The sequence below is a fragment of the Hippoglossus hippoglossus genome, chromosome 6 (assembly GCF_009819705.1).
Source record: "Hippoglossus hippoglossus isolate fHipHip1 chromosome 6, fHipHip1.pri, whole genome shotgun sequence".
NCBI classification, from domain to species: domain Eukaryota; kingdom Metazoa; phylum Chordata; class Actinopteri; order Pleuronectiformes; family Pleuronectidae; genus Hippoglossus; species Hippoglossus hippoglossus.
Window position 1 is genome coordinate 23,761,677 of NC_047156.1, and position 24,677 is coordinate 23,786,353.

The following is a 24,677-nucleotide window of genomic DNA, read 5'->3' on the forward strand; positions in this document are numbered from 1 at the left end:
TGCTAGCAGTGGAAGTTTGTGTTTAAATGTTGAACGTGTTTACTTTGCTTCTGTAAGCGAATCCATAACTTGAAGTGACAACTGAAGCAAACTGATTTTCCTCCACAAACATGAGAATGAGTTACATGTCTTGTCTGTGTGTAACAACTTTCATGTTAGTTCCAATTCTTTTTCAAATTTGAGTTGTTGAAAAAAGTGACTGTACTGTTTTGTTTCTGCCTACTCACATAATTAAACTCTTTAAATGCACACAAGGGTTAAAAAACTATTTTGAAATATCTTTTAATCCAAGTGACACTTTTCAAGTGGCAAACAAACCTGTCACATTACAGACTAAGTGAAGTGAAGTTTTCTGTGAAGAACAAAATACTCACAAAGGCCTGATTCACGGGAACATCAGCTAACACAACACAGCATCTACAGACATTTCTGTTACTGTTCATCCCACTGAAATAACTCACACAGTGACAGAACAGATTATAAGCAACTACAGATGCTGAGAGCAGCTGTCTTTCCAAGACAACAATCAAAGATAACACTTTATTGTATCAACTATTTTATTTCCCTAAAGTTTCCTGAAAAGAACGCTGCAGTTCATAGTGTTTGATTTGTACATACCCAATGAATCGACTTAAAGTAATTCCTATTGTAGAACAGAAAGTTTTGGGGTATGCATAACAGGAGTGAAAAATAAATTAATATTTACTTGTGTTTACATGGAGCAACAGCTCCTTATGAATTCAACACAACTAACTAAACTGACTAAAATAATTTCCATTTTTCCATGGAAACTGTTGAGACATGTCCAACACAGGAAATAAAGATACGGGACAGAATAAATGATCAGTGTCCAACAAAACAGTGACTACAAACAAAAAATAATGAGTGCAGATTGAGTAAAAATACTTGGGAGTTAATTAAAAAAACTAAACAAATAAATGCTATGAATTAATACTGTGTTTCTCTCATATAAATTCTGTAAACAGTGAGTGGACAGACAGCAATGTTTGCTGTCTGTCAATGAAATGTGAAAATGTGTTTAAAATTGTAGGTCCTTCCCAGGAATCTGCAGCCTGATCCACCAATCAAAGCCTTAATCAGATCACAGGAATGATCCAGAACCGGCTCCACTTAACACTGCTGATCTTTGACCTTTGTCCTCAGCAGTGTGTCCCCACAGCTGCATAGCTAGTGGAAGTGGACGCCTCCCTGCGGATTGTGCTGAACGGTGAGAGCTCCAGCTCAGTGGTGTTGCACTCGTTTTCGGTGTCGCTAGTGGCGGTGGCTCCGGGCGAGCCGCACTCAACACAGCAGCAGCAGCAACAGTCCAGGAAGGCTTTGGTAAACGGCTGGCAGAGGAAGAACAGTAGCACCGGCGTCACAGCTGACTTACAGAAGAGCAGCAGCTGGCTGACCAGATGCAGGATGTCTAGGGCTCTCCTGGGAACGCTAGCTGCCATGTAAACGCTGATGATGTTGCAGATGTTCTCCGGGATGATGCAGAAGCCGTAGAGGATGGCCAACGCCACCACAGCACAGTTCATCTGGCTTTCAAGCTGGATCTGTTTCTTGCTGCCGCGGATGCAGGCCCGCTCGGCGTGGCGGATCTTGCGAGCAGTGAGGAGCGAGCTGCAGATGGTGAACAGCGTTGGCAGACAGAAGTAGCAGCCAAAGTACCACCAGAGTCGTGCACCATCATAGGTGAGACCCAGGACGTATAGTGTGTCTGGGAGCTCGGTGGAGATTCGGACCACGCAGCGCTCGCACGGTGTCACGTCAGGAGGATCGCCGTCCTCAGTGACCAGCTGACGAATTAGCAGCTCGGGTAACGCCAGCAGCAGAGCGCCCACCCATATGACGGCGAGCTTGGCCGTGGTGGACGCCCAGTTCTCAATCATCTCATAGTACATCTGCACATTGGTGGCGGCTCGGAACCGATCGATGCACAGGGCGCACAGCGTGAAGGTCGTGACCCCGAGAGATGCCACCTGGGAACAGAGGAAAAAAAATCTGGTTACACTTTGAAAAACGTTCTCACACATGTTCGGAGGGAAATGACCCAGGAGAGAAAAGTGCAACAATTCTCTGTATTAACAGAAACAACTGGAGACTCTCTTGAGTTGGATAACACCCTCCTGTCAACCTGTTAATGTACCAAACCATGAGGACTCTGTAGTTAAACATTATTACATGAGTGCTGAGTGCTCAGTGCTCATGGGTCGTACCACACCCATCTTTAAAGTTATGATCTCAACTACACGCCTGCACTTTTATCACTGTCAATACACCTGACAAAACTGGCTCTGGGGCAGTTCCTGCAGACTTACTGTATAACCTCAACTATAACTACTACTTGCTTAACTTACCTATAACCTCCCCATAAACACATCTTCATCTTAAAAGTCAACCATTTACACTTAGGTACATCGGTGCATTTCTGATTTTCACACACACGCACACACAAGTGGCCCTGAGACTATTATTTTAAAAAAACACATGCAAATAGACACAACATGTGCAAATGGAGAAAACAACAGTTTGACAAAACATGCACTGAAAACATGCTGAAAATACTCACAACACAACCAAATACTCACTATGCTTGTGTTGTAAGTATTTGGTAGTGTTGTGAGTATTTGATAGTGTAGTGAGTATTTGATAGTGTATTGAGTGTTTGCTTGTGTTGTGAGTATTTGGTAGTAGTGTGAGTATTTGCTAGTGTTGTGAGTATTTGGTAGTATTGTGAGTATTTGCTTGTGTTGTGAGTATTTGATAGTTTAGTGAGTATTTGCTTGTGTTGCGAGTATTTGATAGTGTTGTGAGTATTTGATAGTTTAGTGAGTATTTGCTTGTGTTATGAGTATTTGCAGTGCCTTCTTTTTTGCAGCACATTTGTTGCAACAATTATTATTACATTAAAGAACAGTCAATCCTATATTACAATAAATCCATCAATAAAGGTTTTTAGAAAAGAATACGTTTAGAATTACAGTCATGTAGGTCATCGTCTCAAACAAAGAGCTGTTGCAGCTAAGAAGCTTAAACTCAGTAAACACGTCCTTTTGTTTTCAGACGCTTTTCACTCATCACAACCAGCAGCAAACACGTCGAGCTGCAGCGGACGTTCACATGTTAGTGACCAGCTGATTGAAGTCAGCGTTGTCAGTGGGCACATGCACTACATGGCAAAATACACGTGGATATTGCAGCCATTGTCAAACATGTGATTATAAAAGCCTCTACTCTCCGTGTTTCAGGTATTTAAAGCAGATCTCTTTAAACTGCACTTCTAGTGAAGTCCAAAACTAACATGGGAGATAAGGTTTGTCTCACACTCTGAAAAAAAAAAGGCTTCTTTATGGACCTGAATTGGTGCACAGGCAGGGACTTTGTTATTGAGAAACCAGAAACATAGATAATGGGAAACACAGTAAACAAGAAAAAAATTGTCCCAGGTCAAAACTATAAAGCATCTGTGGAAGAAAAAAAACCCTAATGATCTGCTCTTAGACCTCTTTGCTCTGTTTACTTGGATGAAGACAATCCAGTAATCAGAGGGGAAGGGGGGGGGGGGGTCCATGGTGCTAATCTCAGTCTGGTCAGCAGGTGTTGTCTTGTTTTCAGCAGCCTGATGTGACACTGATCAGATTAAACAACCTTCACACGAGGAGACATTAAACCCCGAGTGTAAACCCTGAGTGTAAACCCCGAGTGTAAACCCCGAGTGTAAACCCTGAGTGTAAACCCCGAGTGTAAACCCTGAGTGCAGTCTGGAGCCGCTCTGATGTGACCTGACCTCTGCATCAGTGGATATTTCACTGTGTAACATGCACCCAGTGACGTCACAGTTGGAACAGTACTTTGTTGGAATGATGAATCACACACTCATTTAGGTTTAATACATGTGCAATAAACTATGAACTAAACTCCTGCAGACACAAGACACTTCATCTCCATCTGATTCCTTTCAAGTTCAAGACTTTGACTTTTTATTACATTTTATAGTTACGATTAAAAATTTAAACTCGTCCGATCATCACGGTTATAGTTATTTTTAGATAGAGCTGGTTCAGATCTGCCTTGGACCAGCTCTTAGTTCAGCTGCTATAGGTGTAGATTGTTGGAGGACACATGAGACATTGAGCTTCTCTTTCCTCATCTACCTCTTCCTCACATTAATGTCTCATCAATACATGTCACTGACATAACTTGTTCCTCAGAGTTCTTGTGCTTTGCGGCTGCAGAGCCTGGATCGTGATCGTGGTGGCAGCTCATCATGAATTATGGTTACAACTAGATTACTCAGTTTTACGATATGCCTACTCACATATACTATACTGACCATACCTCTATCATAACAATTGCCTGTACTGTTCCCTTCGTCTCTGTCAGACAAAACTTTTCATCAATGTTGTATGTGAAGGAATTTTTTATCATCTAACATCCAAACACAGCATATCTGCCATTTGTTTACCATTAGGAGAACAGAGCCGGTCACATTCCACACATACTCCCTTCTCTCCTGGCAATACCCAAGGCCAGGTTATCAATAGAGGGTAAACTAGGGGTAAATTGTAATGTCTAGGCTCAGGGACAGTCATATCTAAATCTGAGGTCCTAAACAGAGGCTCCAACTCTTCTCCTAATCAGAGCAGAGGTAGAGAGGCAAGACACAGGGACACAACATGATTTAGATATGTGTGCTTTAGGTTTAAGTAACCAATAAGATGCTAGTACATACAGGTAAGATAGATAGTGACAGCATCATTAGCCCTCTATGGACATGTTGTTACAATGGGTGGTGCGAGATGGAGAGGGACGGAGATAAGCTGGGAAGCTGTGGGAGACATCTTCAGACTTTATGGTGACAGTTGCTCATGTTTCTCTGTTAGTGTTGGTATTGTTTCACCTTCTGGTCTCCTCGATGCATCAAGTCAACATTAAACTCTTCTAAGTAAGACTTCCATCACATTTGAAATAATATATTATAAGAAACATTATTTTGTTGATGAGCGCTGTTACATGTGGCGTCTATTGCACTTCTGTCTGTCCTGGGAGAGGGATCCGTCACATATGACTCTCTCTGAGGAGTCTATGTTTTCCACGAGCTATTAGGGTTGATTTGGTAGTTTTTCCATTACTCTTGTTGAGGGGTAAGGGCAGAGGATGATGCTCCTTGTTAAGCTCTGTGAGAAACTGTTCTGTGAATATAGGTTATACAAATAACATTTGATCGATTGACTGATTGATTGACTGATTGATTGATTGATTGATTGATTGATGAGGCTATGAAGCATCTATAATTATGTAGCCTTGTGACAAATCCTTATTTTATAATTAGCCTACATCAGTGGTTCCCAAACTCAGGCCGCAGAAGGAGGGTCACAAGATGATTTCCAGAAATCAAATACAATTCAATAATACAATAAAGATAATTCAAAATGGCATAAGTTAAACCATTATCGTTACAAAAGCTCAAAAAATACAACTTTCTGTGTCTCCATGTGACAGCATCAGCTAGAGCAGGTGTAGTGTTTACAGCACCACAGGAAACAGCATGTGCACGGAGATGGATTTTTTTCACTAACTTGCTCAAATCAATGTCCTCTGGGATGATGCGGGTCATAAGTTTTTGGTTATTCTGGAGGTCAAGGACTGAACCCTTTGGGAACCTCTGGCCTACATCACACATGATTTGATGTTACTGTAACGAAGTGCAGAATCATATCAACCTGTTTGAGGTAGATGGAAAAGATTGATGATCAGGTCTGATCAGTTCACTCATCAGACCTGATCTCAGAAACACACCTCATGTACGCGCACCCATCACCCTCAGATCCCCTCCTCTCACCTCCAGGTACGGGATGATCCTGCACGAGAACTCTCCCAGCAGCCAGTTCTTGGTGAGCTCGTGAAACACCACGAGCGGCAGGCAGAAGAAGATGATGACGAAGTCCCACAGCGCGAGGTTGGCCAGCAGCGAGTTGGAGATGCTCCTCATGTAGTAGTTGTGGCACACGATGCACATGACCGACACGTTCCCGATGATGCCCACGCTGAAGATCACCACGGCGAGGATCATGACCACGTACGCGCCGTAGGTCTCCGCGGTGACCGGGAAGAACGGATTCCTCACCTGCTTGCGCCTGGTCCGCGTGTTCACCGGTACGAATGGCGTGGGGTCGGGAAGGTCCGGTAGAGAGTACTCCTCCTCCTCGTAGTCGCTGGTGTTGAGTCCGAAGGGCGCCTCGGCCTCCTGCTCCTGCGCCATGGCCACGGGCAGAGCCTCCCATGCGCCCGCGGCTTCGTGCTGCAGCGGCTCGCTTGGCTTCTCACTGCCGGGGTCTGCGCTTCGCCTCTGCCGCAGGTTGTGTCCGGTACTCGCAGGGATGCAGATGAGTCCATGCCGGGTTTGTTTCTCAAGTTCTCCTGACTCGCATACACCTCTCCGCGGTCCACCGATTTTGTTTCCATCCGCGCGTAAAGCTTCCTCTCTGGGTACAAGTCGGACTCCATTTTGCGGGTCACTTTTACGCACAGAGCGCCGGTGTACCTCTGTCCCCCGACGCTCAGAGAACGACCTGTTTACAGTCTCCAGCCACGAAACCTGCGCACTAGCACCGCGCGTCCCCCCACTGTGCACCGCGCTGACAGTGCGCAATCCCCGGCTCTGCGCATTCTTGTCAGCGGTGGTGGATTCATAATGAGGACTGAAAGTCGCCTTTGTTTTGTGCCCGTGGAGCTGACTCGACACGGCCTCGCTACACAGCCACAAACACAGTAACCTCAGGGGTGGAAGCTGCATCGTGTGGTTCCGTCTAACCCGTGAGATGAAACCGTGGGAACCCAACCGATCCGTCCATCTCTGGTCTCCTGACAAAACCTGACACGAAAAAAGTTCAGTTTACCTTCGTTTGTCACGAGAACAGCTTTCACCGAGTCTCTGGTCGCGTAAGACTGTGGAACCTGATGTCGGGTTCAGGTGCGTCCCGGAGCAGTACCAGTCTGGAGGCATCACCAAAGAGACCAAAGTCCGGAGCAGAGCCGTGTCCTCAGAGTGGACTGGAAACAGTTAACCGACTCGTGTGCTCCGCAGCATGAGATGGAGCTGGGGGTGGACAGATGAATCCCAGTCCCCCCTGCGTTGAGGACAGTTTCTCCAAGACGAGCTACACTGGAGCGCCTGGAGAGACACACCCGGAGGAGACGCGTAGCTCTGCCTGGGAGGCAGGAGAGGATCCGAGGGGAGGAGGAGGCGGAGGGGGTGGGGAGAGCAAGGGTCCAGTCATCTGTCAAGCTTATTCTGATCCTATATTAAACTATACAAACCACAGCATGCGTGGGATTATCCCTATATAGTATATATACAATTATGTATAACATTTCAAGATATTTTAATCATCAACAGCGGCCTCAAGTTCTCCACATAGTGCTGTAATTTGCCGGAAATGAACTTTACAGCTATTTGCAGTGTGGACTTTTTTCCACCCATGTAATATAAGCTGTAAATAATTAGGAGCTGAATTTCCTTTTCCAATTTATGTTGTATTGATTTATTATTATCATGCTATACATTATATGCACACAATATTAAACTGACTAATTGTTAAGTGTTTTTTTTTCTTTTTTATAAAACACAAACTCTTTCACTGAATAATGTTGCATGAATATTCAAAACAATAAAATATTCCTACACAAGGTCCCTGGTATTTGTATAGAATCCATTTGAACATTAATTTGAAATGATTGGACATTTCGTTTTCCTGCTACACCTCTACAGTGTGAGACTGAGGACATGTGAGCTCCAGTGAAGAAATTCTGTCCGTTTCCATTGAGCTGGAGGAAAATCCACTGCATCGTTCTGTCAGAGCAGATAATTAAATGTGTGGTCTGCCATCTAGTGCAAAAAGTGGGTATTACACCTACACCCCTGCTGCTTTAATCGCATCTGCAACATTATAACGAAAATAACTCCTCTCTCTCCCATCGGGATCAATACAGGATTGTTTTGTCTCATCTTAATCAGTAGAAGTGGACATTTTTAAATTCCTTGGCTCCATGTTTGTCTTTGTCTTACACATTCTTGGAGCTCTGGCATTCAGCACCTGGTTTGGTATAGATTCTGCTGTTTACTCTCCCTGGTTCAGGGCAGTCCTGTGGGGAAAAGGGACAAAGATGACAATAGAATGAGACACATGTTATCTTTGGTCAGATAAAATCTATAAATCTTGGTCGTTATACCCAGTCTATAACCCTAACCCTCTGCCTGGACAGTTACCAGGACAAGCTTCCTGCTCAGACGGACTATAGTAAGACACGAGTCAATACAAATTTCACCAAGTGAACAAATAAAGGATAACTAGATTAATATTTTTGGTTAATCCCTTTTGTTGACCACTTGTTGTATTTTGGACCCGCTAAGCATCAACACAGGTCTTTCATAAAAGTGCATCATGCTGTCAGTTGACCAGCAGATGGCAGAGCAGCACCACTGATCACCTCTGAACAGTTCTCTGAAGATGAACAGTGACAGTTTGTATAGAAAGTGAAAACTTACCTTAAAACTCACAGCAGAAATGGTCTGATCCACCAAAGGCGAATATGTCCCTCTATACCGAAGTCATATTATACAGACTTCATCTGTCCATCCATTATGTATACCACTTTTACTTAGAGGACTGCAGGACATTGGCTAAGAAGGGGGGGGGGTACACCCTGGACAGGTGGCCAGGGTATTGCATGACCAACATACATAGACAAACAGCCATTCACACTCACACCTATATGGACAATTTAGAGTCTCCACTTAACCCAACCCCAATCTGCACGTTTTTGGACAGAAGCTAGAGTATCCCAGATAAACTCCTACAGAAACGAGGAGAACATGAAAACAGAAAGACCCGTGGGAACCTTCTTGCTGGTGGCGACAGTGCTAACACCGCACTGCCGCTGTAGCAAAACATCTGTTTACTTCAATGGTACCTAAAGCAACCCCCCACCTGTGAACCCCTGCATTTGTTTAACACAAAATTGTTCCAGTCTGAATACCCACTAATGATTGAGGAGCAAATATGACAAAAATCAAAGATTTGGTTCCATCCACACATCCTGATTTCAGCTCAGAAATACAATAAATCCTGAATTCAGGAATCTAGATAAACTGAGCCTGGTTTCTCCCCATCTCAGCACAGATGACGCAGGTTATGAAAGTGGTTTGTTGCCAGGAGCGAGTAGTGGTGGTGAAGGTTGTTTGTCAAGAGCTTCAGATGTTTTAATACGTCTTCTTAGCGGAGCTAAATGGATCAGATATCGATAAACCCATAAACCCAGACCAGGTCTAGCAGCAAAGTAGTGAGTTTACATTGTTTGTTGTGTTCCACCACTGGAGACAGAACTTGCAGAGTAAGGAAGAGCGGTAAATTAACAGCTGTTGATTCTAACGCTGGCAATATAGCTCCTATAACAGCCTGTACTGATATTGAGAATTGCAACCTGAATGTGTGCCAAACAGAATTCACTTCATGTATTGTTTGCGTCCATATACATTTCAACACTGAGTCACTTTTTAGTCTTTTATTTTGAAAAATTACTTTTAGTAAAAGTACCCTCACATGTCAGTCAGCAGGTCTCTAAAAGTTTGTAGCAACATTTTATTTACATTTATTATCCCTCTACAATATATAAATAATACAAAAATATAAAAAAAAACTGTTCTTGCAGGACACTGGTTTGACGGTGACCTCCGACCTGCAGGGGCTCAGGCCGGGTCAGGTTCAGACCATGTGGAGGAGGACGGTCCGATGACGGCGGTGTTGCAGATCTGGTAGCAGGTTTGGTTCTGTCCCTCGTCATCCGTTGCTTGGTACGCTGTCAGACACAAATTGAGCCACGGACGCCCACCTGATGACACACAAACACAAGAGTCACCCACACCACCCAACACTAACATCTGCAAAAAACACAAACACAAAAACACTTTCCAGCCAGACGCTGCGTTATAACCGTTAGAGATTCAGATCCGAGGTTTTGGAACACGGTACCCAAGGGAAATATGGCAGGCTGAGTCGGTAGCTTCTTTTAAATCAAAACTTAAAACTTACTTTTATCGTGCCGCATTCCCTGATTTTACCAAACTCTAGGTTTGATTCTAGTAATGGGTGGTCATACTTTTCTGTCACATGTTTTGTCTTCTCATTGTTTTATTCCTGTGTTTTTATGTTATTTTCTCCGAGTTTTACTTGAGGAAATATTTTAAATTATTTAAGCACTCTGTAACTTGTGCAATATATTATCATTATTATTCACTTCAGCTGAAGTCGTAGCAGAGAATAAAAACTGCTGCTGTTCATTCTGGTTTCTTCTTATTTCTATGTTTATTGTTGTTTTCAGAATATTTATTTTCTTAACCCACAGCAATTATGTGTAACAAGTAACTGGATGTTACAACTGTGTGTGAAGCTGCTGTTGCACTTAAGTTTTACACCTTTAAACTCTGTCAGAGTTTGTCAGAGGTACCTTCACTGCCCCCTGGTGGACAAAGGGCATCCATGGTTTGATGGATGCTTTTCTGAGCCTCCTGATTGGCTGCTGCTTCCTCCGCTTTCACGCTGAAGAACAACTCCTAATAATACAAACAAGACATGAGAATAGAACAAAAGTGAACCAGTCAGACCATTAGCACACATTAAGTTTGTTAACGTTTTACCTTGAAAATCACCTGCTCTTTATTTGTTCGTATGGTGAGTTCGTAGGAATATGACTCATCAGATTCAAGATATGCTACTATCTTAGAAATATGTGTAAAAGACGTGCATAAACATGATGGATGCCACCTCAATGTATTTGAGGGAGAGTGCACAAGGATATTAAATTAGTACAATTCATACCATATAAGGCAACACTTCTGAGCCCATGCAGTGTTCATTCATAAACATGACATCAAAGAGTAAACTAGAATTACTGCACTACGGTTGTACGCCTCCGCCAACCAGTGCAGTTACAGTGTCCCCCCCCAGATTCATATAAGGTCGCTTTGACCTCTGACCACTGAAATGTAATCACTTCATCTTTGAGTCCAAGTGAACATTTGTTCCAAATTTGAAGACATTCCCTTAAGCCGATCTTAAGATATCATGTTCAAGAGAAACATTAACATACTTTGTGAGGCCATAGTGACCTTGACCTTTGACATGTTTTTGCCAAATGAGAAATAATTCCTTCAAGGTGTTCCGGTGATATCGTACTCACAAGGCATAAAATTCTTTATGGAAATGGATTAAAAAATGTCTCGCCACAGTGAGCTGATTGATGACTGGAACGGGTCTCTGTCACTGACATGGATGAAACGATACATGTAATTAGAGGTGATGTGACGCTGGTATGTTTTCTACTGGTGCTGGATCAGAATATGGAAAGCCCTTGATCCAATGCTTTTGATCCAATAATTATACAATATACTGTATGTTAAAATATTTTAACATGTCCTAACAATAATTACATAATTATGAGAAGTAATTTATATAATTATTTATATATTGCTTCAAAGTAATGAAATATATGATCCATTAGTGTAAAACTTGATTTGAAAAGCAGCAGACTAATTTCTCGCCTCTTCTATGACAGGTCTGGACCAAACGTAAATTCTGTTCGTACCTGGAAGGTAACTCAAAGTACCATTGGTGAATGAGACAAATTCTCCAAAATCCAGATCTTGCATAGGGACTCTCTGATCCAAAAGTTTCAGATTCTTTTCTTTTCTGAGAGTTTAATGATGAAAACTAGTTTCTTTTCTCTGAATTCCTGACGGTATTTGAATATAGCCTGTGTCTTCAGTAAGAACGGATGGCTGGTGCCAACACAGCCGTTACTCATCATTACATAACTTTTCTTCTTCTTTTGTTTCATCTGCTGTTCTGTGAACTTTCCCTTAATTTTAGAGAACTTTAGAACTTTAGAACAAAGCAGACGACATATTACAGAAGTAACATGAACACAAACTGTACTAAAACGCTTATGTGACACATTTTAGTTAAAGTGCAGACAGAGGAGCTAGGAAAATCTTCTCCCTTCTCCTTGTGATGTGATTCGGAGCATGCAGGATGTTTAATGTGATCTGAAACTCACGGCGTCTCTCCACAGGAAGACCTCCAGCGTGTCAGTGGCGTCCTGCAGCTTGAGCTTCATCAGCAGGACGTACTGGAGCAGCTGGACACCAAGAGCTGCAGAGCAGAGACATTAACACGGTGTGATTTATTTCAGAGAGAGAGCTGCAGCTCCAACAGACCTGAGATCAGCCAGGAGCCTTTGAGAACTTTTATAACCTGCTGAATCAGGGAAAAAAGTCAAACGACACAAATATAAAACTCAGAGTGAGGGTGAAAAAAGGGTCACACACATTAATCTTGTGGTTCCTGCAGATATGAGCTGTGACTGTCTCAGTTGCAGAATGATAATATCTTAGGGCTGCACTTAACAAGCATTTTTACTCATTATTATTAAACACACTTTACCATCAGTCTAAGGGGGCATATTTAAATGACTTGTTTTGTCTGTCCAGACCAAAACCTAAAGATATTCAGTTTACGATGATATAAAACAGAAGAGCTGAAAATCCTTCAAATAAAAATAACTGCAACCAGAGAATGGATTTCAGATTTGGCTTCATTTAACAAAAGTGTTGCTGTTTCACTTTCAGTTTTATTTGTGAAAAGTATCATCTGAACATGACGTTTTCTTTCGTTAAAGTTACAATAATTCGATTTCTTTGTTCCTTTAGGGAAGAGAGAACAAACTGAAAACACAACATCGGCATGACTGGGAGTGAGGGCTGCTTCCTGTGTGTCCAGAGATTCTGACCAAACTCTGTCTCACCTTCTGCGATGATCTTCTCATCGATCGCCTCGACTCCTTCAGCAAACGGCTCCCTCACTGTTGCCCTTGAGCACCGCTCACACCTGAAACACAGACAGGACCTAATGAAGAATGAGCTGGAAACCTTTCAGGCCTCTGCATCGTCTCTGGTTCACAACAGAAACTCTACTTTGGCTTTAGAACAAACTTTATCTCAACAACATCCCAACAGATTGAACAAAGACCCTGCAGCTCAGTTTGTTGCATCATACGTAAGAGATCTTCTCTTTGTGATGAAGCTGTTTCCACAAACTGCTTTCTCAAAGGTCAAGAATCCACTATCAATGTCTACTTCTGAACATGGAAGAGAAGTCACCATGTGCTCAGAAAATTTCACGAGGACTGGGAGGAATCTTTGACCTGAAAGCTGCTCAACAACAACGGTGAGTTACTGGTGGTGAGACAGTTCTTGTCGGTCTCTGAAGAGAAGAATTAACTTTCAAGCTTTCAAGTCCACTTTCTAAAGCCCGACGCGAATCGCAAGTGTCTTTATTAGTTTCGGTCGGGATAATCGGGAATGGGAAATTCACGAGAATACCATCTCAAGTTGGAACAACAAATGGGAAAGTCAGTGAAAATATTTCTTACACGAGTTGCCGAGTAGTCATTGCTTATGAACCAGAAAACATTATTTTACAATCAGAATTAAATAGTAGCCTGTAATGTGGACCTTTTAAATGTTACACTTTTGTCATTTGCAAACTGCACGTCCATCTCTCACAAGCCCAAACGCGAAACCTTTTAGCCAATGCAGACTTCTCTATACAACAGTCATACATTGTTTATCAAGATGTTGTTAAAACACTCTTAATACATAAATGCAATACATATTGTTTACAGCATCCATGTTTTTTCTTCCACATGGTGGAAAATTTGCTGTTTTGAGTAAGTGGAAAGTGAAGTCAGTAGCTCGGTATTTTAAGGTTCATTATTAACACAGTAATTTACACCTATGCTGGCAGGTGTATAATGAGTGTTCTCTCTGCTTGTTAGTAAGACGAGCTGCTTGTGCATTGAGTGACGCACTTCCCACCATTATAACAACAATCCAACAAGATGCTAAAGGGAAAAGGAGACGAAGTACAACCGCTCGGAACCACGCAACTGTGTCAGTGACCGTTTTTTCCCACAGTGAAGCTAACAAAATGGATTTAGACACTTGGACACAAATGCACGTGCATCATGAACTTAAATCTCAATGTGTGTTGTTCAACCCCCAGAGTCCTTTATTTACCTTGGTCAAAACTACTTGTGTTTCTGCCACACAATTACTCACAGATCATATTATCTGATTATACAGATCTTGAGTCAGTAGTAAACATGAAGGTAACTGCAGTCAGTGTGATCACAGACAGCAATCCCTTCAACAGTGAGTCATGCACAGGGTTCTGCAGGTAAGCCAAGATAACAGAGGTTCATATGCTGAGCAGAGGGGGGAAGTAACAACGTACAAATACTTTACTTGGGTATTTATTTTTCTGATGACCTTTTCTTTCTATTCCCAAAATTTTAAACTCAATCATATCAGCACTTTCTACCTCTTACATTTTCAAAACTGGCTTGTTGCTTTCGTTTTAATGCATTTGATGGAGATTATAAATTAATTGAAAATATTTAAAGGGATCCCTATCCAACAATCTATATACCACAGATTTATCTTGAATGGAGTTTTTAACTTAGTTAATATATATAAAAATCAGTCATCTTCAACAAGAAAAAAACAAAGATGGCTGACATAGCTCCTCATTAATGATTTGTTTAGCAGTGGAAACCAAATAAAACAAATGTCATTGAAGCTCGTCTCTTACCCGTAGTATCTCTTTCTGCCCCTGAACAGGAAAGGTGCAGACATGTCAAGCAGAGCCAGGTGACCGCCTGACGGCCTCACGGGGATGATGTTCTTGTACCCGGCTGCCAGTCGACATGTTTCCTCCAGAGTCGAACCTGCAAAACACCACGTCTGTATCACTATGGGATAAAAACCTGACTGTCTTGTGTCTTTTTGTGAGTTTGATGGCAGCACAAAAAATAGACCATCTTCTTTCATCTGATTAAACATCAAATGTTTTATATGCAGAACTGTTAATTAAAAAACACCAAATCAAGGCAAATAAAAGTAGTTAACGATTCAATGATACCCCTGAGGAAGATGAGCTCTTTGGTTTTGCCCTCAGACATGAGCTGGGTGGACAGGTGAACACTCAGAGCTCGCTTCTGAGATCCTGCAGAGTCTGCGGGGACGTCAACCTTCCCAGAGAGCAAGCACGGTGGGGGACTCCAGGATTCAGGGTTCCTGGAAGCCTTCGAAAAGACACCAGCTACCAGTTCATCATCTGGGACGTCCAGCCTGAGAGCAGAGTGTAGAATCAGAGGGAAATCTGATATTTACACACTTAGAATGGTTAAAAGGTTTGTATATATACAAATATTCGATAAACCTCAAAACTTCTGGAACATAATTACTGGCTGCTACAAATGTCTACATGTTTGTACTATATATTAAAATTAATGTGACTGTTTCATCTAACTGAGCAGAGCTGCACCAGTGGATCAGGGAAAAATAGCTTTTTAAATGGCTGCATATGCACAGGAAACAATTAACTGATACTGTGATACTCAGTGACTCTGTGTGTGTGTGTGTGTGTGTGTGTGTGTGTGTGTGTGTGTGTGTGCGTGCTCTTGCGTACATAGATGTGCACTTGCTGCAGTAGAGTTTCAGAGCCTGGTGGAGTCTGTGCGGCTCGTAGGATCTCAGCTGGACTGTGACGTGGTGAATTTGACCCGGATCAGACCGCTTCAGCTCGGACAGCGTCACTGGCTGCAAGTCGTGACTGCAGCTTCTCTCTGACCAGGACACCAAAAACCATCCAGTTAATAGACATATAGACACAAACAGAGTGAAAGTTTTATGAAGTTTTTGATGCCATGTGGAATGGTACACCTGGGAAACACAGCCTGTAACGACAGCCCATGTTACACTTCTAAAACAAACATGTTCGAGGCTAAAATTATAATTTACCATACAACAAAGGGAAATGGTTTGGATGATGCACTGATGTAAAATTACACAATTAGCAGTAAAAGGCGAAACATCTTTCAAACTACTTTTAGAAGTAACCACAATGTTGTCTAAAATTATGGTTTCAGTTTGACTGAGTGAAGTTAATGTTAAATATAAGTTAAATAATTCTTAAAGGTGACATGTTTGTTAAAATGTTTAAATTTATACTTATAAGGTTGTGAACTTGGGTCTCAAGACGTAAAGAAACAGAAAAAAATAAAATGCCTCCATACTGCTACTATGGTGTCATCCAAGTGTTTGTAAGCCCCGACATTCAAATTAGACTCGAAACGAGGTCATTAACACCAAGTTTTCAGCCTAAATGTCCTCTGTTATCCTCCTGAAACCGCGATCACGTGTGGATCACAGCTGACATTTAGGCATTTTAAGTTTTTTTCTTCTGTTTAATAAGTAGTCACCATTTACTTCCATTTTATTGGATTTGGCTGCAACACAGTTTACCCCTGAAACTCCAAAAGTGTTATGCTGACATTTTACCCAACCCTCCATCGGCATAGTGGTGAGTAAATAATGAGTGAATTTTCATTTTTGGGTGAACTATCTATGTTATATATAAGCCATTGATTACTATAGCCTAAATTATCAGAAATATTGCGTAGCTGTATGTAAAGTCGACTGCTGCTCACTTTTCTCTCTCTCTCTGTCTCTCTCTTGTGAACACACATCACACAGAGATACAGAAAACCGACTCAGCTGACCCGCTACAGTTTGGATTTTTGATTTGATTTGTTGAAATAACGCCACAATATCAACACTGATCACCACATAATAATCAATATTTTTCTTAAATCAGTCAAATCTTTCGTCATACCTGGGGAATCATTCATAATTCAGCCTGTCTCTCGTGCTGACACACACCCACACACGCACTCAACACAAACAAACAGTGTCGACGAACACATGTGTTAAACTAGCTTGGGTAAAAACTAAATAATTAGTCAATTTAGTTAATGTGTGGAGATTCAGTGAGCAGTGCGTGATCACAGATATAGTGATAAATCGTTTAAATTAATCAAAAAGCTTGGAACAGAATCGCTCCTATACAAATGCTGATAAAATAATTTGGTCATAGTGCTAACAGTGTTAATTTTTCAGTCTTTTCAAGATTGGACTGTAAAAAAAATATATTAACAGTGTTTACCGTAATGCTCCTCTGCACTGTACAAGTATTCCTGATCTCCAGGAGTTGCACATAGCTGTCCTTGGGCAAATGGACTTCAACAACGTGCTGCTTGTTTAACACAATGCTCTCAGGTAATGACCCATGTGGAATCAAATATTGATTCTACTTCACTATGTGTTGAGTATTGTTTATTTCTTGTGTCATTTTTAATTGTTCCACCATGTCTTTTGCTTCCCTGTGTTGTCTGGTGTTTAAGATTATACTTTTAGGGAGTGCTGCATACAAGATTTGGCTTCTTTCCTCCCTATTTATGCTCTGCTATTGGATGTCTAGAATATTGAATTTGTTACGCATCATTAAAGTCCCTCAAATCTATAAACTCTGAGAAACAACTGTATGCACACAGATAAAATGTTACAAGTGCAGTTTACTATCAGTGCATTGATCTACACAGGCTATTAATGTGTCTGCAGAGGAGGTCGGCACTTTAAATATATTCTAAACTGAAAGAAAAAGACAATAAGTGACACTTAATCAGATTAAATATGAACAAACCACTAATCCTCAAAAGCTTCTCACACTTTGTCTATTTGTTGAGTAAGACATTGAGCGTCTGCATTGTTGTTTCTTACCTGTGCTGCACTCGGCTCGTTCACCTTCTGAAAACACAAATAGACAAACCATAAAGGACTGAACCAGACACACAAATATACAAATCAATAAGCAATAATAAATAATAAACACACTGTCTACCATTGAGTTGCTCATGTTGAGGGGAAAATATTTTTGTATCACTTGATCTTCATATAGGAAGGCTTAATACAAGGACAACTGGCTCTGCTGTTTAACTCTGAAAGTAAAAAGTAGAAACGTCTTCTTCCTTGTTAAAATATTATTTTACATCGAGGATGTAATAATCAAAGCAGATGAAGGCAAACATATATCAAAGCCATTGGCAAAACCCAAAATCTGAGAATATGTAAGTAAATAAATGATTCTGAAATTAGATCTCTTTGAATCTGAGATGTGAGAAAGAATTCTTGAAATCTCAAGATAACAACAACAATAATAATGACACAGCTTGATTTCATTCATTCAAATCTTTTTTTAATCCTTTTCTTCACATAACGACTCTGGTATCTTAGATTTTAAGTAGGTTTTAAAAAAGAAGAACATTTGTACACTGCCCCCGAAGAAACTGTGTCACAAATATTTTGTCTTCTCAGAGTTACACAACAACAACAACAACAGACATGTGGCCTGCAGGTCTGGACACAGAGCTTTTTAAAAAAGAGTAGTTTTTAAAGCTACAGCTATTTGTACGTGGAAACCTTCAGGTCACGCATTTAATGGATGCAGCTCCCTGCTGATTCAGTACACCCATCTTTTATTCCACCCATCTCTCCATCCATCCTTTCTTCAGCAGAGAGACTGGTTGTCTCTTGTCTCCTGCTTTACCTCTTCAGCTCCTGCACATCAGGCTGTTTTCTGGCTTCTGGCAAAGATGCTTTTCATTTCATCAAAGACTTTTGAGCAGCCACTACTCTCATCATTATTTCACGTTATTATTTTCGTCACGCAGTCAAAAATATTTAGGTTTTTCTTCCAGTCATCTGTAAGAAGACACTATGAAAGAGAGTCATTGTAGAAAACTAGACTTTTCAGCAGCCATACTGGCAGCTCTGTGAGGTTGTACAACTACACCGGTGCTTTGGGCTAATTGCACAGTGCTATTGTAATAGAGCTCAGCAGTGGAGCAGATTCTCTGAACTTTCTCCGAAGGTGGTGCATATGTGAAGGCAAATGTCCGAATCAGAGCCTCCAGATTATCTGCAGACTTTCTGCACCTGACCCCATAGTATAATAATGATGTGAGAACTCAACAGGGGATCCCCCGCTGGAAAAAAAAGAAAGAAAACAAATATCTCCCGGTGAAAAAGCGGAGCCACAGTCGTAGAAGACCAAGATGTCAAGAGAATAACCAAGTGACCTCAGCAGAAGAATCAATGTTACTTCCTGCCTCTACCTGCTGCACCTGGCTGCTCAACCTTTCACCTGAATAATGCGGGGGATTTGTTGCTGTTCTGAACGCTTCTTTGCAGAGAACTTCCCACTGCATTGTGCATGTGTGAAAATCAAACTGCGGATAAAGTCCGGACCGAACTCTCAGGACTTTATTCGCAGGTCATGTCTAAAAACGGCTAGAGAGAAGAGGAGGAAAACTGTCTGTACCTATACAGTGCTCTGTCAAACCTAGAGACTCTGGCGGAGTGCTCCAGATCTCCAACAACTCCGAGTCGCTCAGTGCACCCTCGTCGTTGTCGCTTGGGAAGGCCTCAAGGGCTCTACACATACATTAGGAAGGAGAACAAAATAATGTCATGTTATGGGAGCACCACTCACATTCCAGTAAACTGAATCAAATACTTTGGTACGTTTCCATCAAAATATCGCCATTAATAATGTATTATTTCACTATAATTCAAACCAAAAGTTTTAAACTGTTGATTTTTCAAATCCAAATCTATAATCTTCAAAAACAAAAGCATTCTTTTAGAGTCAGGTTTGAAATTTGTGCCAGGTAAAATACACTTTTTTATATTATATTGAAACAAATCCTTTCTCCAATAATCGCTGAGTGCATTCTGACAAAATGTGTCAACTTGCACACGCCTGGTCTACACCAACAGCTGGATGAAGTCATTTTCTACAATGACTTGATTTTTAGCCTCAGTAATATACTGAATGTCCCTGTTGTACCTCTTCAGCTCCTGCACGTCGGTGCTGTTTTCTGGAAGGACCCGAATCCCCCTTCCGTACGCCGTCCCACCGTGCAGATGAAATGCCAGGTGATCCACCTCCTCTGATTGGCTGCTGGTGAGGCCAGGTACCTTACTGGACCCTGAAATTGCTCGCAGGTTGTAGATCCTCAGAAAGTCTCCGGGCTGATGGGACAAACAATAAAGTTAAAGACACAAAATAAATCTACAAAAAAGTTAAGAAATTAAAGGTAAATCAATCTGACAGTTCAAGTTTCGCGCTGAAAAAATATAATTTTAGTGCCTAAAAGATCAAGTTAAATAAAATTGAATGTGCATTATGACATAATGGAGTATTATTTCAAAGAGTGGTTCAACCCAGGTTTACAAAGCGCTTCCCAAATTGTCTCTCATTCAATCAGCACAGCTGCCATGTAAGCTGCCAGTAGCCATCAGCAACAATTTGTGGCTCAGTGTCTCGCTCACTGATCCTGACGTGTCCCACATTAACCGCAGGTCGAACCTCTAACCCTGCGTTTAATGGAGCACCTGCTCAACACCCCCCACCCCCCCCACCCGTCGCCACCACCACAGTGAGACACAACAGATGAATGTGTTGTCTGGCCCTCGGTGTTTTCAGACTGTTGCAAAGGTAATGGAGGAAAAAACCTTTTATTGTGATAAACTGTGTACAAGAGTACACCATTCATTTTCTATCAAACTTTCATGAAGTTGGAGGACGTTTGAGAAATAGATTTTTTTGTTTACATTTTGAGGAGAGAGCGCAAACTGTCGAAACAACCCCAAAATTTTGTGTTTCTCATTTGTCTCGAATGTCTCCCTCTTCTCTCACTCGGGTCATATCCTTTTGTCTTATTCATCCCACGTAAGATGAAAGGAGGAGCTGTGAGGAGAAGATGCAAAGTGAAAGGAAATGAGACGAACTTTCCTCCGACTGAAGCAACTGAAGTCTGTTTCTTGTGAAGTGAGCTGGATCGGTCTGCAGGTGTTAAGAGCTTGTTATGCATTGTGGTTTATATTTGCACAGCTAATGTGAGGTAAGTAATAATGATGCAGCAGTGCAGTGATGGCCTCAAATGACAAAAGTGAATCTAAATAAAATAAACATGTATACATTCATTAAAAATGTAAAATGCATTTGTATTGTGAACAGATCCTTTAAACCACAGTTTGACAACCTCAACAATGAAAGCCAACAAGGCTTTATTGATTTTTCAATTAACTGCATTTGCATTTATTGATCCTCTTTGTAAATGTACAATGTAATTATCCAGTTGATAATGAGAATGTTTCATAATTTATTACTTTGGGCTATTTGACTTTGCAGAACTTTTACAGGTGCAAAACCTACACAACACACTAGAGGAAAGAAAAACTGAAAAAAACACAATATGTCTACATAAAATCATTATGAAGTTTCATGACATAATTGGTTTTCAAGACGGAGTCCGGAAACAAAAGGATTACAGATGGATGGAAATACCAATCAGTATATCCTGCAGCATTATATGCCATGGGATGAAAATTGTGACAGAATCATACATTTTGTGTCATAAAGGGAGCATGAAGACATAACAAGGAACGCCTTTCACATTACACTTGTAGTTATAGTTTAAATAAATCTCTAATATTTTGGACCCCCATGTATGTGAAAAACAAAACCAGCAGCTCCTGAAATCAGCTCCTCTCTGACACAGAGGGAGCAACTGAACATGCTGCAGACAGATTTATCCCAAAACTCCATCACACTGTTGCAGGTGTTCCTATTTTTCTGCTTGGTCCATATGAACATCATCAGGTTTTAATGAATCAGCAGATGGCGATGTTGCACCAAACCTACAGTCAGCGCAGTGACAATGATTCAGAGGCTGCTCCAAGGACTTGGTTTTGAGGTTTTGTCATTTTCATTATTTTTTTCCAGCCTGTCAGTTCTCCGTCACGACGAGCCTGCAGCCCAGAGAAATCTGTTCTCACTCTCATCATCAGTGAACGCTTCACTGAACTGTCAGAGGGACTCACTCTGTTCGCTGAGGCCTTTATACTGTTTTTACATGGCAGGGTTTAGTCAATACGAGCCATAGATATACACATATATATATGACCTTTAATTGCATTATGGATGGAGAGCAGAGGAATGTCACAGAAAGAGAATCCTCTATAAGCTGCGGCTTCTTGTAAATCAATTTTCTCAGTTAACCGTGGTGAACTTTGAGTCAGTGTCAGGGTGGATTAACTAGCTCAGCTGCTGAAGCCTGTGCTCCTCTTACGGTCCACATGAAAAGCGGCGAAATGAACTGGGAGGACTGGAGAGCCGCAAACACTTCCATGGAAGCATTTTATTATCTGGAATTATCCTTTAAACTGGAAAGATTTCCACATAACTGGATGTTACTTTGGAACTGACAGAGAAGAGAGGTTCTGAAATTTAAATCAGTTCAAGAACTGAAAAAATGAAGAAATTACCCTAGTTTTGCTTCTCCTCTGTGCCGTGATCTGAGAACAAAATATAAAACAATGGACAGATCGCCAGGTTATTTAGACAAAGCTCCTGAACTCAAATGAAATGTTACCGTTGCTCTAGCCATTTTCAGACATGAATGCCAGAAAAATTCCAGACAATGGGGTGCAGACTCATTTTCATCCCGAGATATTTGGAATGTGTGTATGTATGTAACATACAATTCTTTTTGTTTTTTCAGTTTAGCATTCTTTACGTGTTCGAAACATCATCAACACACCCACTCAATCGCAGTGAATCCTCCGGAGAATCCCCTGCTGTTTCCTCACATGGGCTCACTTGGACATTACACAGTGTTTTCACAAGGGGGCTGGCACAAGAATGGAGAATGTCACGAGCCTGAGATTTGATGATTTGTGTTCTCATATGTACATATGTAAGTGAGTATAAACACAAGAACTGACATGTGGGCAGCGCACATCCACAGTTGAACATGTCTAAACTCAAGCGACTAAATAAACACATCGGCAAAACATTTTCCAAAAAGGAGGGAAAATAAAGAAATATAAAACTCAAGAATGTCAGGAAATGAAGCAGCCTCAGTCAGCCACTCCATCCCTCAGCCGCACACACACACATCACCTATCATTTCAAAACATCCCACCGTGTCTACTCAATCCAGTCAAAAGAGAGGAGGATTTTTGTCACGCAAGATTTAAATATTTTGACCCTTGAAGGGAATATCTGATTAATAACTCCTTCATTCTCATTTAAACTAGGATTACCGAATTATGGTTGTATGCTTCTGCAAACAATGCAAAGTTGCAGAAATTCCCTTTAGGCATTTGTAAGAGAATTGTGTATTACTTATATTATGCAAGACCCAAGTTATGTTTCACAGATGGTTGAAATGAGAGGTCTTAAAGCCTCTACAAAAATGCTTTACGTCCGAAGTTGCCATCCTGTCTGTGGTGCTGTGATAAGGTGAACCTTCAGTCTCCACTCTCATGAGGATAATGGGCAATTTGACGTGACTAGACCGCGTTCTGTTCCCACCCATTTAGCATAATACTGAAATACTTCTATTGTACTTTAAGTATTTTGGTTTGACTGTTCGTTAGACCAAGAAACTTCTCTGTTAACAGATCCATGTTGCTCTCCAACTGAGACTCATCAATATCATTCTTTAAATCATCCCTTTTAAACACTGATTAGTAATCAAGCCATCTTTTTTGTAAGAGACGTGGAGTTGGCGAGGAACAGACTTGGGAGCGGTGGTCTGTTAAGGTTAGTCTTCAGCCTAGTGCGTAGCCTGGCTTGTTTCCTCTCACTCCGCCTAAACAGAGACTTTCCCAACCTGACATAAATCGTTGCTCTGACTTCGCAGATAATCTGTCCCGGTGACCGACATTGAGAATAGTTTATTTAAAAAAAGGCAGCAATATAAAAATAAGACTGTTTCATAACCAGTTAAATTCTCCTTGCAGGGGCTTTAATTTATTTAAGTGTATATATGCTTTCATTTGAGCTCCCTTCATCTTCAGCAGCCCTTCCTAAGTACATGGGGAAACATTCTAATTGAATATGAATCATTAAATCTGCAATTTTAACTGCGGCAGGAAGCACACTATGAGGCCAAACAGACAATATTTTTTGTTTTTAGAATCCCAGTCCCTGCCTGGATATATTTAGTCTCCGGAGAACTGGAGGTTTAGCAGAATGAGACAGGAGAAATCCACTCTGAGTACCTCGAGTCTGGCTGTGTTTCACGGAGCTACACAAGAGTTTAGCTGTATTCATGGTTTGAGTTTGGGTACACAGGTGTAGGGAAAACTGAGAGAGTGACTAATGCTTAAAGATGGTGAGAAAACAGAGGACAGACGGCAGGGGCAAATAAAGGCGGTGCCATGTGGCGTTGGCTCTGGCCAAGCGTGATTATAGCGAAGAGACATTCAGCCGTATGAAGCAGCTCTAAGTTTAAATCAGAACGTGACTCATCTGAACAGAGTCGCTTTCTGAGGATGATTTTGTAAAGAACAAATTGGAGCATCTTTGTTTTCAGTGATTTGTATAAGATGAGTTGGGAAGATCATTAAACACAGCCTGCTACTGTTTTAGTAGTGAGTGGACATGACATAAGAGACAAACTGGACTCCCAGGTCTCCATGTACAGACAGAAACAGATTCCCTGGTGTTCAGACAGTTTCCTTCATCAATTCACCTACAAAGTTAATGAAATTGTGCTAGAAATGTCTACTCTGCTTCAAGACGATAACACACTCTCAGATATCTCTCCACATAGAGATGATAATGGACTACCAGATG

The 24,677-nt window shown here is 41.3% G+C and overlaps 2 protein-coding genes across 3 annotated transcripts in view; both read right to left on the reverse strand.

Annotated features, from left to right (window-relative positions):
• Positions 1 to 539: 539 nt before the first annotated feature.
• gpr37a (G protein-coupled receptor 37a) lies at positions 540 to 7,262 on the reverse strand. The gene is made up of 2 exons (XM_034588836.1): positions 5,852 to 7,262; positions 540 to 1,988 (listed from the first exon to the last, which is right to left on the reverse strand). The coding sequence occupies exons 1-2, from the start codon at positions 6,803 to 6,805 to the stop codon at positions 1,161 to 1,163; spliced, it is 1,782 nt and encodes a 593-aa protein (XP_034444727.1). The 5' UTR covers positions 6,806 to 7,262; the 3' UTR covers positions 540 to 1,160.
• Positions 7,263 to 9,700: 2,438 nt separating this feature from the next.
• pot1 (protection of telomeres 1 homolog) overlaps positions 9,701 to 24,677 on the reverse strand; it is an 82,649-nt gene continuing 67,672 nt past the window's right edge. The window contains exons 11-20 of one of the 2 annotated variants that reach the window (XM_034588798.1): positions 19,875 to 20,059; positions 19,347 to 19,459; positions 17,747 to 17,773; positions 15,597 to 15,753; positions 15,048 to 15,256; positions 14,718 to 14,853; positions 12,871 to 12,953; positions 12,124 to 12,218; positions 10,516 to 10,621; positions 9,701 to 9,900 (exon numbers count right to left, since the gene is read on the reverse strand). In XM_034588798.1, coding sequence (XP_034444689.1) covers positions 9,758 to 9,900; positions 10,516 to 10,621; positions 12,124 to 12,218; positions 12,871 to 12,953; positions 14,718 to 14,853; positions 15,048 to 15,256; positions 15,597 to 15,753; positions 17,747 to 17,773; positions 19,347 to 19,459; positions 19,875 to 20,059 — 1,254 coding nt within the window. In that variant the 3' untranslated portion in view covers positions 9,701 to 9,757. Of the gene's footprint in view, positions 9,901 to 10,515; positions 10,622 to 12,123; positions 12,219 to 12,870; positions 12,954 to 14,717; positions 14,854 to 15,047; positions 15,257 to 15,596; positions 15,766 to 17,746; positions 17,774 to 19,346; positions 19,460 to 19,874; positions 20,060 to 24,677 lie in introns of both variants that reach the window. The other variant, XM_034588797.1, reaches the window with a different exon arrangement.